This window comes from Sus scrofa, chromosome 12, assembly GCF_054392235.1.
Source record: "Sus scrofa isolate SSC_HxYL_T2T_F1_AM1 chromosome 12, Sscrofa_HxYL_maternal_Yorkshire_Landrace_v2.0, whole genome shotgun sequence".
In the NCBI taxonomy this organism is placed as follows: domain Eukaryota; kingdom Metazoa; phylum Chordata; class Mammalia; order Artiodactyla; family Suidae; genus Sus; species Sus scrofa.
Window position 1 is genome coordinate 40,301,859 of NC_139394.1, and position 17,034 is coordinate 40,318,892.

The 17,034-nt window shown below is 38.9% G+C and overlaps 1 protein-coding gene across 7 annotated transcripts in view; it reads left to right on the top strand.

The window, feature by feature from the left end:
* The window catches only part of VMP1 (vacuole membrane protein 1), a 134,434-nt gene that overhangs the window by 3,591 nt on the left and 113,809 nt on the right, over positions 1-17,034 (top strand). For 5 of the 7 annotated variants that reach the window (XR_014821294.1, XR_014821293.1, XR_014821295.1 and 2 more), the window contains exon 2: positions 16,122-16,223. Coding sequence is in view for 4 of the 7 variants with exons in the window: in XM_084985038.1 (XP_084841164.1) it covers positions 16,148-16,223 (76 nt within the window). In the remaining 3 variants the exon portion in view is untranslated. Of the gene's footprint in view, positions 1-15,377; positions 15,440-16,121; positions 16,224-17,034 lie in introns of all 7 variants that reach the window. The other 2 variants (XM_084985037.1, XM_084985040.1) reach the window with 1 other exon arrangement.

The following is a 17,034-nucleotide window of genomic DNA, read 5'->3' on the forward strand; positions in this document are numbered from 1 at the left end:
AAACCCTTAGGTAAAACTCTTAAAATATTGTGCTCCTGGAAGGTTTTGGAAATTTGAACAGGAGGTGCTTTCTGTATCAGGTAAAAGATGATACTTAAAGCTTGAGGAATTTTTATTTTATTTTATTTTATTATTTTTTAAACAAGAGGCCGCACCTGCAGCATATGGAAGTTCCCAAGCCAGGGCTCTAGCCACAAGCCACTATAGATGCAACGCCAAGTAGTTATGTTGTGAGCTACATGGGAAGTCCTTACATTTTTAAGTTAAGTAAGGGCTGCCATTGAGTAATCCTATCCCAGCGGGTCTAACTATATTTTGTCAGTATTCCAGAAATAAGCTTTTCAGTAGATCATTTTGGTATTTCTCTCTTGTTCTTGATGTTCATTAATAAAACATTGGTCTTTATAGATTTTCCTGGAAGGACTAGGTCGTGTTAAGAGCCTGGACTCTGAATTTAGATTGCTTTAGTTCAAATTCTAGTCTACTGCTCTTCAACCTTTAGGCTGGTTACTTAACCTCATGCTATCTCAGTTTCCTCCTAGCCTTTGAGGTTAGGACACATGTTTATTGTTAAAGTTAAATGAATAGATTTAAGTAAAGCATTTAGAACTGTCCCTGGCGTGTAGTTAACCATGATTGTTATGTTATCATCATCATGCGGCCTACCAGCAGTTGCTAAAGAGTTCTTTCCCAACCCTCTTTTGAAAGCATCTTTGTGTTGTTGCTTACTTGATTATTGTTTGCTCATTATTAATGAAGTTTCAGTAAATGTATATATATATATATATATGTGTGTGTGTGTGTGTGTGTGTGTGTGTGTATACTCATTTCATTTCATGAATATTTTAAAGCATATGTGGGATTCTTCACCAAACAAATCATTCTTATAGTCCATTATCTTAAGCATTTTGTGTTATTGTTAACAGTTTACATTATATATGTAAGCCATAACACAGACTTTGAGAATTGAAATTTGAGGGTTTGATGTTTAATGATGTCTTCTAGCACTTTCTTTGCATGAGAAGATCACCTTGCAATGATATCTGTTGCCTGATATCTGTTCATCCATCCAGTCAGTGAACAAATATCTTGTGTCTTAAGTCTTTTACCAAGTTCTGGAGAAAACAGTGGGAGTAGATATTTTAGAGGAGCCTCATAGAGGGGGAAAAAAAAAGCAAAAATGAAAGATTAAGCCTAGGATAATAAATGTGATGAAGGAAGCAAACAAGGGTCTCTGAGAGAGTTCATGTGGATATGTGCCTGTTTAAGACTTTAGCACTGTGCCCTGAGTTTATAGTGATGTGAGACAAGGTAGGAAACACTCATGGTCCAGGTTATGTAGAGCTTTGCCTGAAATGAGTTTGGATTTGCTTTTGAGTGTAATAGGAAGTCATTCTACAATTTCAAGTAGGGAAGTGATTTATAAGTAGTTTACTTTTGCTCATATGTGAAGGATGAATTGAAGGGGATATGAGTAGAAATGGAGAAGGAAGTTAGGAGTCAATTGCAGTAATTCAACTACAAGATGAAAATGGCCTGGATGGACCAAAGTGTGGCAAAAAGTGGAGAGCAGTGGGTGGATTCTAAATATATCTGGAATAGGGCTTGGTCCTGGATTAGATGTGAGGAGTAAGGAAATGAGAAGGGTTAGGGATGACTGTGCTTCTGGATTTAGTAACTAGATAGATGGTTATGCCAAGTACTGGGAGAGGGAAAGGTTTGAGGAGGACCAGGTTTGTTACAAGAAGAGGTGTGGGGCGGGAGAAGAAAGTGCTTATTAAGTTTAAAGTGCCTAGGAATCATCCAAGTGCTGCTATATTAGGCATACAAATCTAGAGGTCAGGACCAGAAATACAAACAGTATTTTATTTTATTTTATTTGGTCTTTATGCCTTTACTTGAGCCACTCCCGCGGCATATGGAGGTTCCCAGGCTAGGGGTCGAATCAGAGTTGTAGCCACTGGCCTACGCCAGAGCCACAGAAACGCGGGATCCGAGCTTCGTCTGCAACCTACACCACAGCTCTTGGCAATGCCACATCCTTAACCCACTGAGGGAGGCCAGGGATCGAACCTGCAACCTCAAGATTCCTAGTCGGATTCGTTAACCACTGTGCCATGATGAGAACTCCAATGAAAATGACCTTTTTTTTGGTCTTTTCTAGGGCCACTCCCGAGGCATATGGAGGTTCCCAGTCTAGGCTTCTAATCGAAGCTGTAGCTGCCGGCCTACAGACAGAGCCACAGAAACGCAGAATCCAAGCCGCATCTGCGACTGGCAGTTCTCAGTAACGGGTAACCCTGGATCCTTAACCCACTGAGTGAGACCAGGGATCGAACCCGAAACCCCATGGTTCCTAGTCAGATTCCTTAACCACTGCGCCACGACGGGAACTCCTCTCTGCACTCTTTTGGTTTCTGGCTGAGTCTAAGAATTAAACTACTATGAGACAGATTAATGGGGGAAAAAGTCTACAAAACTTACTAAATTTCTTACATGTAAATTGGAACCTTCACAAGAGAGTGAAGAACTGAAGAAGTCACCTGTTTTATAACTTTTAGAAAAGAAACAATAAATTTTCTCAAGAATTGGCTAAACAAGGAGGTTTGGGTTAGGTTCCTAGGGGTAGTAAATGAAAGAAGTAACAGAAAATGAGGGCTGGTTTAATAAGATTTGTTTATATAGATTTATTGGCCCCAAATCCCCCATCTCTGATGATAAGAATGTCTTCCTTCCTCTTGGTACAGGGTGGGTGCTTATCACATGAGTGTTTTATTAACTGCTTTCAGGAAGAAAAGGGAGAGTCAGAGTGTCCTTCTGGTACCTGCTGTTCATCAGTGCCCTTAATTCAAAGTAATTGGTATGCCAAAGTGGCATATTTTGGGGTGGCATCCTGGTTTTCTTCATGCGTTTTAGCCTAGAGAGAAAGTTACAGGTTCAGCCTTCCTACAGGATGTTGCTTCCGGGATCTTGTCTCAGGATAGCACTTGCCAGTTGCTCACATTAGTTTCCTTCCTACTGCTCAGGTTCCCTTCTGTTCCCACCATGCCTCAGCCACCCTAGTTCTTGGGCCAATCCAGTCTTTCTGGGTCTGTTGTATAGTTTGCCTTTTTTTTTTTTTTTTTTTTTTGAAGGGCTAGAATGGGACCTTGGAGAGTCCCTCTTCCATTTGTGAGACCAATGATGTCTCAAAGAATATATTCTTTAATTCAGAGTCAGATTTTTAGGGAAAGAAAGGGCCCCTCAGAGTTCCTAGTACATCAGCCTGACCTCACATAATAAATGTTTAATGTACATTTTTTACAGCACACACTTGTAGGGTTTTTTTTTTTTTTTTTTGCTTTTAGGGCTACACCCGTGGCATATGGAAATTCCCATATGGAAGGCTAGGGGTCAAGAGCCGCAGCTGCCAGCCTATGCCACAGCCACAGCATTGTGGGATCGAAGCTGCGTCTCCGACCTACACTACAGTTGATGGCAACACCAGATCCCTAACCCGTTGAGTGAGGCCAGGAATCAGACCTGCATCTTCATGAATACTAGTTGGGTTCGTAACCCAATGAGCCACAACGGCAACTCCCTGGTTTATTATTTTATAAAACCCTATCATGAACTATTTGGATGCTAAGAATTTGTTGATACAAATAATTACACCATAAGTTATCTAATGGGTTGGTTCTAATTTTCTTAAGATAGAAATGAAGATTTTTGGAGTTCCTGTTGTGGCTTAGCAGTAATAAACCCTACTAGTAACAAACAACTGTTAACAACCCTTGAGGATACAGGTTTGATCCCTGGCCTTGCTTAGTGGGTTAAGGATCCAGTGTTGCCGTGAGCTGTGGTGTTAGGTCATAGACGTGGCTTGGATCCCCAGTTTCTGTGGCTGTGGCGTAAGCCAGCAGCTGTAGCTCTGATCCAGCCCCTAGCCTGAGAATTTCCATATGCTGTGGGTTCAGCCCCAAAAAGAAAAAAAGAAAGAAATGAAGATTTCTCATGATTATTATTGGGAAGTGTTTTAATATTTAAGATAAATGAAACCCAAAATATCCTTTAAAGTGCGCAAAGGATGACAGTTCACCACTGTAAAAAGTGCTGCAGGTAATTCTGGTCTAAGTAAAAAATGACCAAAATACCAACAGTTGTCTCCAGTTATCCATCTTAATGGGTAGAGTGGAGACATTACTACCGTTTTAACGGATGGAGAACATGTAGCAGGTTCCAGTATATTTCTAAACAGTAGATAATAATAATTTTTTTTAAATGCTGTTTTATGATAAATTTTAGAATTATCTGGATTGAATCCTTCATTTTGATATAAATAATCTGAAGCATGTACCTTTGTCATTTGAAAATATTCTGTGACTTAACTTTTCATATTGGTGTATAGTATAGGTCTGTTTACATACCTAAGGTATTTAGGGGCAATAGAACAGTGAGGTCTGTTAAGCAATCTGAATGTAAAATTTTGTCAGAGAAATATATGAACAGTAATAACTGACAAAGAAATGACCAAAAGAGATAAAGGTGACATCATCTGATTTTCATGAGTCAGTTTGAATCATGAGAAGCAATACCATTGCTAATTCTAGGCATGGGGAACATTTGTAAATACTAGGATAAGCTAAACCTTTGGGACTATTTTCTTTTCTTTTTCTTTGACTCCAGAGTTCCTTGGTGTAAATTGAAAATTCTGTCATCAGATTGTTTTGTGTAGAAGAAGAAACCTTGAATTAAGGCTTCGAAAGTTGAGGTTGAACTCTTACTTTGCCATTTTCTAGGCTCCTGAATTGCCTTTTGAGCCCTTATTTTTCTCATTTATAGAAGGCAAGGGTAAAAATAATTGTTTCCTACAAAGGGTTGTTAGCATCATGTTAGCTGATCTATATGTAACCTATAAATCACTGTACAGAAATAGTTGTTATTACATAAATCCAAACCCTGGCCTTGGGTTGGGTGGAACCCATAGACTCTTAAAATAGAAAGAAAAATTATGTCACTTTTTTACTGTGTGTGCCTGATAATTGGATGAGGAAAGGGAGAATTGGGTGTGAAATAAAACTGAAATTCCAAAAATCTCTTATTAGTTAGCTAAGTCTCTAAATCTAGACTGTTATTCCTTTTACTATTTTAATTCTTGTCCTTACTCTTACTCCCCTGAGTAAGAGTAAGATTGTATTGGTTATGAAAAACAGAATAAACATTTGTAAGTAGATTGAGAGAAAATGAAAAATGGGATTTTTCGAGTTGTAATTTTAAAAGTTATGCATATTCCTTAGGAAAATAAAATCATATTTTTACACATAGGAACATAAGATAATAGTTTTACTGTATTCTCATTCAAATAAAGACTTTTCAGAGAACACATTATTAAGCAGTCACTAACGTGATAGATACGCTCTGACTCTCAAAGCCAGATGCTCTGATAATCACTCTGATACTGTACATGGTGTTGGAGGGATCTTTTTCTTTATACTCTTGCACAAGTAGAAAACTATATCAAAACCTCACTGATCAAGATATATTACTCTTTGCTTTCATTCTTTTTTTTCAGTCTTTTGTCTTTTCAGGGCCGCACTTGTGACATATGGAGGTTCCCAGGCTAAGGGGTCAAATCGGAGCTGTAGCCACTGCCCAACACCACAGCCACAGCAATGCCAGATCCGAGCCGCGTCTGCGACCTACATGCCAGCTCACCACAACATTGGATCCTTAACCCACTGATCGAGGCCAGGGACAGAACACGCAACTTCATGGTTCCTAGTCGGATTTCTTTCCTCTGCTCCACAATGGGAACCTCTCATTATTTCTTTATTAAGTTTTCAAGAGTAAATTGCAATGTCTTAATAGTTTTAGGAAAACTAAATAGAATAGTCTTTGAATTACTAATTAATTCAGTCAAGGACACACACCTCTGAAAGCAAGAAAGATTATTGGAGGACAAAATACTCAAGTTGACTGTTTGTAGGCCTTGTAAGAAAAACACTGTTTTTATTGAGAAAGCTGACTTAATTTTTTTGTGTGTGAGAAACTAGAATCATTTGGATATATGATTTTCTTAAAAGGAAGTGTGATCATTTTATTTTGGAATTTAGTGACAAGGAAAATTAGAATCAATGGATTCACTACTTTATTTTCTTTTCCTTTTCATCTCGTTAAATTCTCCAGTAACTCTTATATTCCTCAGTGAGTTGCCATTTCCATGTCATCCTTAAATGTTTTTTCTGTCCTTTGGGGAACTCACAGTTTCACATTGTTTTTGCATTACAAATGTAGCTAATGTCTTAAATGAATGGAGTATTATAGTCTTAGCGCACTGGATATATAGCCCACAAAGAACCTTTGTAAGCTGATTTTAGCAGTATTTTCTAAGCACTATTGCCAGAAACAAACAAAAAACCCACATATTTTAATATCAATCTTATATTTTAAATGCCACAGCTGTATTTAAAATCTGCTAGTTATAGGAGTTACCACTGTGGTGCCGTAGATTAAGAATCTGACTGCATTGGCTCAGGTCCTGTGGAGGCATGGGTTTGATCCCTGCTAGGTGCAGTAGGTTCAGAACCAGTGCTTCTGCAGCTGCAGTGTAGGTCACAGCTATGGCTCAGATTCAGTCCCTGGCTCAGGAAATTCCATATGCTGTGGGTGCGGGAAAATAATAATAATTTATTAATTATTGTTAAAATTATCAAAATAATAAAATCTGCTAGTTATAGCCTTTTAAAAGCTTTTCTTATATCTAGATATATCTTCACAATGAAAATTAATATTTCAGTTATGTTTCTCTCCTATTTCTGTCTTCTCATCCCATCCACAAACCTATAGAGTTGAACAACTTCATTCTTAGAAAACTAACGTAGATGCATGCTGTTCAAATTGATAGAACACTCTCACAGCAAAGCTCCATTGAATGTCAGGAATATGTCATGTGCTTGATTCCTTTTTTAGGAGATTTCAAGTCTTTTAAAAAGACTAGTAATACTTTGGATTTATTCCCACACCCAGGAATTTGACTGACACTGTTTAGTAACAAATTTCCAAAATCAGTACTGCTTCACTGAACTGTGAAAAATGGCTCTCCTTAAAAATGATTTTTTTGTTTGTTTGTTTTTTGTTTTTTAGGGCTGCACCCATGGCATATGGACGTACCCAGGCAAGGAGTTGAATCGGAGCCATAGCTGTCAGCCTACGCCACAGCCATAGCAATGCCAGATCCCAGCCGAGTCTGTGACCTACACCACAGCTCAGGGCAACACTGGATCCTTAACCCACTGAGCGAGGCCAGGAATTGAACCTGCAACCTCATGGTTCCTAGTCAGATTCGTTTCCCTTATGCCACAATGGGAACTCCTTAAAAATGACTATTTTGGGAGTTCCCTGATGGCTTAGCATGTTAAGGATCTGGCATTGTCACTGTTGTGGCTCAGGTCACTGCTGTGGTGTGGCTTCTTTCCCTGGTCTGAGAACTTTCACATGCCTTGGGAGCAGCCAAAAAATTTTTTTCATTTCATCTTATCCTAACTTCATTGGCTAGAGTCCTTTTACCCTATAACATTTTTTTTTTTTTTTTTTTGAGCCAAAGTGGTTTTGAGACATCAGACGTCTGAAGCAAAGTCCTGTAGTGACACCCCACCCACTCTGTAATAATTTTAACAGGGTGTGCTTTTGGTAATTTTTGAAATCTTTGCATTCATGAAAAATAATTCATTTTTGTTATCCAGTGTAACAAACTAAGATTTTTCTGTGGATGCTTCTATGAAAACCAGTTACACAGGCTCTTGTATAGAAAAATGGAAAACAAGTGCCCTGGGGAGGTATTCACTGTGATTATTTTGGAAAGTTGAGACATTCGTGAAAAGAGTGTGGAGAAGCTAACATTGAACACCTGCTATGTGCCTACCACTATGCGGGACAATTATATTTAATTTCTCTTGAAGCAGTTTCTTGAGAAACTAAATGACTGAGTTCCCCAAAACAACACAAAAGGCATTTAAGGTTGACACGAGAATAGGAATGAGGATATTTTACAAATAAACTCAAATGCAAATGCTTAAATGACTCACCCAAGGTTATGCAACTAGCAAGTTGATCTTGGTAGTATTCCTTTATTGCCAAAGAAATAAAACTATTTTCAGGTGGAAAAGAGAACAGACTTAGAATAGCAGACTTAGATAATCAGTCTTGGAGTATGGAGTACAGGTGAAATACCTAGTCCAAATGCTGCTTGCCCTGATTTGGCCTCACATCATTTGTACCATATTGGCAGCTTTGGGGTCCTGAGTTTATTTTCTCACAGTCCTGAAAGCTGGAAGTCCAAAAATCAAGATGCTGGTTCTCTTCCTGCCTTGTGGGTGGCTGCCTTCTTGTTGTATCCTCACATGGCCTTTCCTTTCTGTGCATGCAGAGAGAAAGCTCTCTGGTGTCTCTTCTCGTCTTATAAGGACACCAGTTCTGATTAGGGCCCCGCCTTTAGGATCTCATTTAATCATAATTACCTGCTTAAAGGCCCTAACTGCAAATGCAGTTGCATTGGGGATTGGGGCTTCAGCATATGAATGGGGATGAGGGGGGCACAATTTGGCCCATAACTAATATATTCTCTCCTTACATAGAATTTGTGGCATGAGAAATATGTATTTGGTCTTTGTCCCAGTTCCTGGTGCAAAATTCCTAAATCCTTTATACCTTCCCTAAGTGATGTGATAGGAACATCTTTTTTTGTTCTAATGAGGCAACTTTTGTTGGGCCCCTAGATAGCTCCAGGATGGGGACTAGATGCCAAAAATATCAAGACATGGTTAGAGGGTTGGAACTTTCAGCCTCATCCTCCAACCTCTGGGTAGGGGAGTGGGGGTAGAGATTGTTATTCATCAGAAGCCAGCGATGTAATCAATCAAGCCTAAATGATAGAACCTCCATAAACCCCTTAAACAATGATGATTGGAGAGCTTCTAAGTTGGTGAACACATTGAGGTACTGGGAGGATGCTGTGCTTGGGCATGGAAATTCCACACATAACACCTCTTCCCACACCTCCCATGATTCACATAACTCACCTTTGCATCTCTTCCATTTGGCTGTTCCTGAGTTGTATCCTTTATAGTAAACTTTATAGCAAGTAGACTGTTTCCAGGTTCCTGAGTTTGTTCTAGAAAGTAATTGAACCTGAACAGAGGGAGTTGAGGGTACTCCTGGCTTCCTAGCCAAATATGACCAAAGGGTAGGTATCTAATACATGAGACTAATATCTGAGGTGAGAGAAGTCTTGGAGAACGAAGCTCTTAAGCCTATGGAGTCTGATGCTAACTGTGTATTTGTGTTTGAATTGAATTATAGGGACACTCACTAGGGACACACCCAGGTCTGGAGAGCTAGGAGATTGATTATTGGTGTGGAAAAAACCAACACATTGGGTATCAGAAGTATTATGAGTCAAAACAGTTCAGATTAATCTGCTTAGGAGACCAGGTTATAATCACAATATTATTTGGTGAACATACAGTCAAATGTAGATGGCAGTAGTTCCTGCTGTGGTGCAGTGGGTTAAGAATCCAACTGCTGGAGTTCCCCTTTGTGGCTCAGTGGGTGAAGAACCTGACTAGTCTCTGTGAGGATGCGGGTTCGATCCCTGACCTTACTCGGTGTGTTAAGTAAGGATTAGGAATTGCTGCAAGCTTCAGCATAGGTTGCAGGTGCGACTCAGATCTGGCATGGCTGTGGCTGTGGTGTAGGCCAGCAGCTGCAGCTCCCATTTGACCCCTAGCCTGGGAACTTCCATATATGTGCTGAAGGTATGGTTATAAAAAGAAAAAAAAGAAAAAAAATCCAACTGCAGCTGTTTGGGTCACTGTAGAGGTTTGGGTTCGATCCCAGCCCAGCACGGTGGGTTAAAGTGTCAGGCATAGGTCGCAGCCACTCACATTCGATCCCTTGCCTGGGAACTTCCATATGCCGCAAGTGCGGCCATTAAAAACAAAAAAATGTAGATGGCAAAGATAATCAAAGGCCTGTGGTAGTCATGATGCTGTGTGTCCCAAAGACATAAAAATTAGAAGTCTTCTGCACTGTGTTGGAGATACATTTTCTGTTTTTGTCTTGTTGAATCTCCCTTTCATCATAAAACCAGCCCCCTTGAATTATTGTTTCTCCTTCAGGTAGTATAGTTATTACCTTTATAGTTATTGTCCCAGTTTAACATAGGGTACCCCTACTTGATGAGATTTGAGTTGTGCCTTCAACTCTTAAATCACATGTATGGACCAGCTCTTAGATTGAGCTTATTTTATCTCTTTCAAAATTCACAGTAAAATAATCTTAAATTTCATTTTGAGATTGGGGATGTCTTACCAATAGGTCGATGTCCTTTCTACTGTTATTGAGACTACCTTGTATCTGGACACCCACATTTGTCACTAACTTGTTCGGTGACATTGTATAAATCACTTTTACCTCTGAGACTCAGTTACTTTATCTGTGAATTGTAGGGTAGGATCAACTTAAATGTCTTCTAAGGTCTCTTCTGTGGTTGTGATGACTTTTACAGAATATTCATTAACTCTTTTTGCATGGGACCATTTTCTACTTTTGAAAGAGACAAGAGATGACATCATTAAGGAGAGAGTGGACAAAAAATTCAGAAAGGAGTCTAGGACTAGGCTTTGAAGAACTCCAGGAAGTAGAGCAGTAGGTGCTGTCAGTGGAGTAGCCAGAGAAATAGAAGAAAAACGGGGGAGAGTATTTCAAGAGAGGAAGTGGTTACTTATGCTCAGTTATGGTATGAGGTTCATTAAGGCGTGTCCATTGGATTTGGTAATGTGGAGGTCATTGGTGACCTTAACAAAAGCAGTTTCTTTTGATTTGTTGAAACAGAGGCATATTGCAATGAATTGATGGATTGAACAGAGATTTGGTGATGAGAAAGTGGAGACTGTGTTTATATAGACAGCTGTTTTGAGAAATAAGTTTATGAAGGACTGAGAAGTGGGAAATGCTGGATAATGCTTGTTTGCTCATGAGAATGATCCAATAAAGGGAAAAGATGACACAGAGAGAGAGAACTGAAGGAGCAAAGTCCCTGAGAAGGTGCGTAGGGATGATATACAAAATGTGTAGTGTCCTTTGCTGGTAGAGGACACTGCTCCAGCTGTAAAGAGAGGAAGAATGCCCACATGGCTGAAAATACGGGTAATTTAGTAGGTTCGGTGGTAAAAAGATTTGGGGGATTCCCCCTTTGTTTTCTTGATTCCAAGTAAATACCTGAGAGTAAGGAGGGAAAAGTTTGAAGGAAAAAAATAAGGAATGAAATGTGAGAGTTAAAAAAAAGAATAGGGAGGTCCCGTCATGTCGTATCAGAAATGAATCCCACTAGGAACCATGAGGTTGCGGGTTCAATTCCTGGCCTCGCTCAGTGGATTAAGGGTCCGGCATTACCATGAGCTGTGGTGTAGGTCGCAGACGTGGCTGAGATCTGGCATGGCTGTGGCTATGGCGTAGGCCGGCAGCAACAGCTCCACTTAGACCCCTAGCCTGGGAACCTTCATATGCCACGAGTGTGGCCCTAAAAAGCAAAAAAAAAAAAAAAAAAAAAAAAAAAGTACAGGGAAGTTCCCTTGTGGTGCAGTGGTTGAGGATCCAGCATTGTCACAGCAGCGGCGCAGGCTGCAACCATGGTGTGGGTTCAGTCCCTGGCCTGGTAACTTTCATATGTTGCAGGTGTAGCGAAGAAAAAAGTATCAGTAGGAATGACATCAATTTGAAGTTTGGATTTGATGTCTCAAATCATAACTCACACGATGGGTACTCGGTAAATATCTGTTGAAAGAATCAGTGAATTTAAAGTGAGTGCAGGGGAAACCAATCGACTAAGAACCATGAGGTTGCAGGTTGGATCCCAGGCCTCGCTCAGCGGGTCAAGGATCCGTTGTAGTTGTGAGCTGTGGTTTAGGTCGCAGAGGTGGCTTAGATCTGGCGTAGCTGTGGCTGTGGCATAGGCCGGCTGCTACAGCTCCGATTAAACTCCTAGCCTGGAAACCACCATATGCCAAGAGTTTGGCCCTAAAAAGACTAAAATTAATTAATTAATTAATTAAATAAAGTGGCCATGCAGTTGTGTTATTTTTTTTTTTTTCCTCTCCTGCTATGTTCAGCTGGTAAGTCATTCCATAAGAGTGCAGGTTGTTCCAGGGGCATTGTAGTTTTGCAGATTGTATATGGGATCAAGGAAGATGGGGACAAAAGAATTGAGGATTTATTTATTTATTTATTTTTGCTTTTTAGGGCCAAACCCATGGCATATCAGGTTCCCAGGCCAAGGGTCGAATCTGAGCTACAGCTGCCGGCTACAGTCACAGCCACAGCAATGTGGGATCCGAGCTGTGTCTGTGACCTACATCACAGCTCACAGCAATGCCAGATCCCCAATCCACTGATCAAGGCCAGGGCTCGAACCTGCATCCTCATGGATGCTAGTCAGATTCATTTCTGCTGCACCACAACAGGAACTCCTATTTATTTATGTTTAAGGCTGAACCTGCAGCAAATGGAAGTTCCTAGGCTAGGAGTCGAATCCAAGCTGCAGCTGTTACCCTATACCACAGCAATGCTGGATGCAGGCCACATCTGTGACCTATGCTGCACCCTGGGACAGCAGTTTCTGATCCTTAACCCACTGAGCAAAGCTAGGGATGAAGCTGCATCCTCAGAGAGTCTAGTCACGTTCTTAACCTGCTGAGCCACAATGGGAACTCCTCAGGATGTTTTAAAGGGAATCTTAAAAGACAAGGAAATAGGATAAAATATTTTGGAAAATGGTTAAAATGCAAAAAAATAATTTGTGTTCTTGTAAGCTTAACTGTTTAGGACGCAAGTGATTCTTTACAAAGTTTGACTTTATAGTTCTTTTGAGAATGGAAAAGTTTTTCAAGTTATTTTTTAAACTGAATTTATTTTATTTGTACAGAAGTAAACTAATTAAAAGAAAATAACTTAGTTTCTTAGGTTATTTCTTACGAAACAAAATTCCAGACTTTTTTTTTTTCCTAGAGAGTATTTGGAGTAGGAAATAGGCTGTTTTCTTTTCCAACATATTGTGTAAGAAAACATTATTTGCTCAAATAAAAATTTCTGTTGAAATACCTTTAACACATCTTTGAATAATTGCGTAATATCATTATTATTAAGTAAGAACTTAAATGGACCGAAGTTGTTTTGGATAAAACTCTTCTGTCTCTTAAAGATGATACCATGGGAAAAACTAAAACTGGGGAAATGAGTTTAATTATCAGTGTTTTGCAGAGGGAAAGGTTTTAGGATGTTTTCTGCATAACACATATGCTCTTTTGTGCCTTCTTTATCTTTTCACTACAAATTAATTGTTTTTTACTGTGATGTAGGTAAATGGCTGTTCATTTCTAAAATGAATTTCCTACAGAATTTGGCTGAATCTGAGTTCACACAGTTTTAACTATTTACAGAACTTAAGTATGGCTTCAGGTTGAATGATTGGAAGATGGAAAATCTTTAACTCTTTTATAACCATTTTAAGTATCTTCAGTTAATTTTTTGAATAAAACCCAGAAAGCATGATTTATGGAATAAATTTATACTTTGTGAACCTGTTGTGATGCTTTGATCTTACAGATTGTCACAAAATATCATCTTTTTTTTTTTTTTTTTTAAGGATCCCACCTGTGCCATGTGGAAATTCCCAGACTAGGGGTTAAATCAGAGCTATAGCTGCTGACTATACCACAGCCACAGAAATACTGAATCCAAGCCAAGTCTGTAACCTATACCACAGTTCATGGCAACGCCGGATCAGTAACCCACTGAGCAAGGCCAGGGATCGAACCCACATCTTCGTGGATACTAGTCAGGTTTGTTACCGGTGAGCCACAATGGAAACTCCCTTCATCTCTTTTTTTTAAATAATTGCTTATCTTTTGAAAACATTTTCACATAAGTATGGTTTGAATTTGCAGAATCAAATTTTACTTTCTGTGGCTCCTCCGAATGTATTGCCCTCTGAGCTCCCATACTTTCTCCTGTGCTTTTTTCCTCCTTCTCATCATTATAACTATATATATTGAGTTCATATAAAAAGGGAGGTGATATATTTTATATACTTTACCTTATTTAATCTTCACAGTAGTAACCATTTAATGTGTGTTATATTATCTCTGTTTTACAAACTAAAGAAACCAATGCTTAAAGAGATTTAGAAACTTGCCCAAGGTCAGAATAGATACTTGTGAAGTTCGGGTTTGAATCCAGTTCTTTTGGATTCTAAAACCTGTGTTCTTCCTAAGTTATTTACTATATATCTCTTTCATGGTATTATATTACAATTCAGGTCTTATGCTTATCTGGCTTCCCTACCAGACTATGGCCTTCAGGATAACAAAGATCTTGTCTTGCTCATGTTTATATCTTCAGTGCTCATTACAGACACTGAAACTTTTTAAATGAGTGTTGGATGAAAGACATTGACATTCCTGATGCCGTAGTAATCACGCCTGTGCTATGAAGTAGTTTCTCTATTATAGACAGTTGCTAGGTTTACTGCTTCACAAACCTCCTACCCTTTTGATGTATTGACGTTTATAGTTACACACACACCTTCATGCCCAAACACACTCTTTCATCCTCATCAATCCTGCGCAAGTGAGAATTTTTGTTCTCATTTTCGTAGATCCAGAAAATCAAGATTTAGAAAAAAATGAGACTTAAGATCACACAACTATTAGTGACAAATCTAGTATGCACATCCAGATTTTAGACTTATGATCTTCTGCTCCAGACTATCCGTCTGTACTAATGGAAACCTATGCTTTATTTCCTGATATAATTATTTGCTTATTGAGAAATGAAGGCAACAAAACAAAGATGTCCACAAATGGATCATGTCTAAAAGAAGAGACCTGTTGGAGTGATGAAAGTTTTAGTCTTTCAGTTATTTTCCTCTGTGAGGCATAAATTTTAGGAAGAGTAATTATGGTTAGAATTTTAGTCAAGGAATAAAATAGCTCCAGCTAACAAACTAAAGAAAGATTGAACCCATGACCATATCCTATTCTAATCAGCTGAATATAAGTCTAAAAGGACTCCAGGCACATGCAGAAGACTCAGCATTTAGACCTTATTGAAGTGGTGGTGGCTTTTTGAATAGAAAGATTTACGTTACTAGCACTTGAAAGAATGATACAGGCACAGGTAATCTGGTGTTTTTGTGTAGAATAAGTATGTCAGCACAATTTTTATGTTGTAATACAGGCATTTAAAGTAAACATTTACACTTATTATGAAGTGTACTATAAAGAGTGCATTTATCTTAAACATTTAAAACTTTCATCTTGTACCCATATCATTTTTTTTTTCAGGAGAATTGTTTCCTAAATAAAATTGGTCTTGGATCTGTGTGTCAGCACTTTTGACATGTTTGGTAATATAATCTGTTTTTTTCCTAATAATGCTGAAAGGACTGAAAAATTGGTAAAATTTGAGTAGATAGTGTATATGATACTAAATTATGAATTAGACTTTAGGCCTTATATATTATCAGTACTTACTGTATCTATCTGTGGATAAATTGCCTCCAGATTTTAATCTGGAAAACCACTGGAATAACTGTTTGGAAAAAGTATTAAAATGGCTTTTAATACTTATCCTAGAGTTTCTATAGAAAAAATCGTGATTATAAAAAATAAAATTAGGAGTTCCCGTCGTGGCGCAGTGGTTAACGAATCTGACTAGGAACCATGAGGTTGCGGGTTCGATCCCTGCCCTTGCTCAGTGGGTTAACGATCCGGCGTTGCCGTGAGCTGTGGTGTAGGTCGCAGATGCGGCTCGGATCCCGTGTTGCTGTGGCTCTGGCATAGGCTGGTGTCACAGCTCCGATTCGACCCCTAGCCTGGGAACCTCCATATGCCGCAGGAGCGGCCCAACAAATGGCAAAAGACAATAAATAAATAAATAAATAAATACATAAAATTAAAGCATAAACACATTATTGAAATATCATGTCAGGTATTACTACCATATAGTTTTTGCATTCAGTTTCATTCAGTCACAGACATAAAGCAGAGGTATGTAACATATCATTGGATTCTATTCTGTTTTATTAGCTCCTGAAGAGTTATTGATCTATGAAATGGCAGAGAATGGAAAAAATTGTGACCAGAGACGTGTAGCAATGAACAAGGAACAATATAACGGAAGCTTCACAGGTGAAATATGGTGGTTTGGAGGGAAAAAATATATGGGTTTAAGTGATACCGTTTTCATTGGAATAAAATAGGAGTATATCTGATATTTATTATCTTTTATTAATAAAATACTATCTTATATGTAATATGATACATACAATTCTAATAAATCTTATAAAAGATTGTTTCACCTACATAGTAAATTAGATTATGGCTATATAAGGGCCTGTAAAGTGATTTTTCACAGTGATAGTGGAAGCACCCTGACCATAGTCACATCAGCAGTGTTCTAGATACAGGATTATTATTTTTTAATTTTGTGGTGTGGTAAATATTTTTTTACTTTGTTTGGTACTCAGTTTTATCATGCTATTTTGTAATGTTAAAATTAGAATATAGGTAGAGTTCCTGCTGTGGCAGAGTGGGTTAAGAACAAGACTGCAGTGGCTTGGGTCACTTTAGAGGCATGGGTTCAGTCCCTGGCCCAGCACAGTGGGTTAAAGTATTTGGCATTGCCGCAGCTGCAGCAGCTATGGCTCAGATTCAGTCCCTGGCCCAGGAACTTCCATATGCCACAGATGTGGCCATAAAATTAAAATAAATTTTTTTTTAAAAGTAGATTATTGTGAGTTCTCTTGTAGTGTTCCAGGTTAAGGATCTGGCATTGTCACTGCAGTGGCTTGAGTTGCCGCTGTGGCACAGGTTCAGTCCCTGGCCCAGGAACTTCCACATGCCACAGGCGCAGCCAGAGAAAGAGAGAGGGAGAAAATTTTTTTTCTATTGGAAGAACTGCAGGCTCTCTGAGTAGTAGTTTCCATTTGTTTGTTTTGAT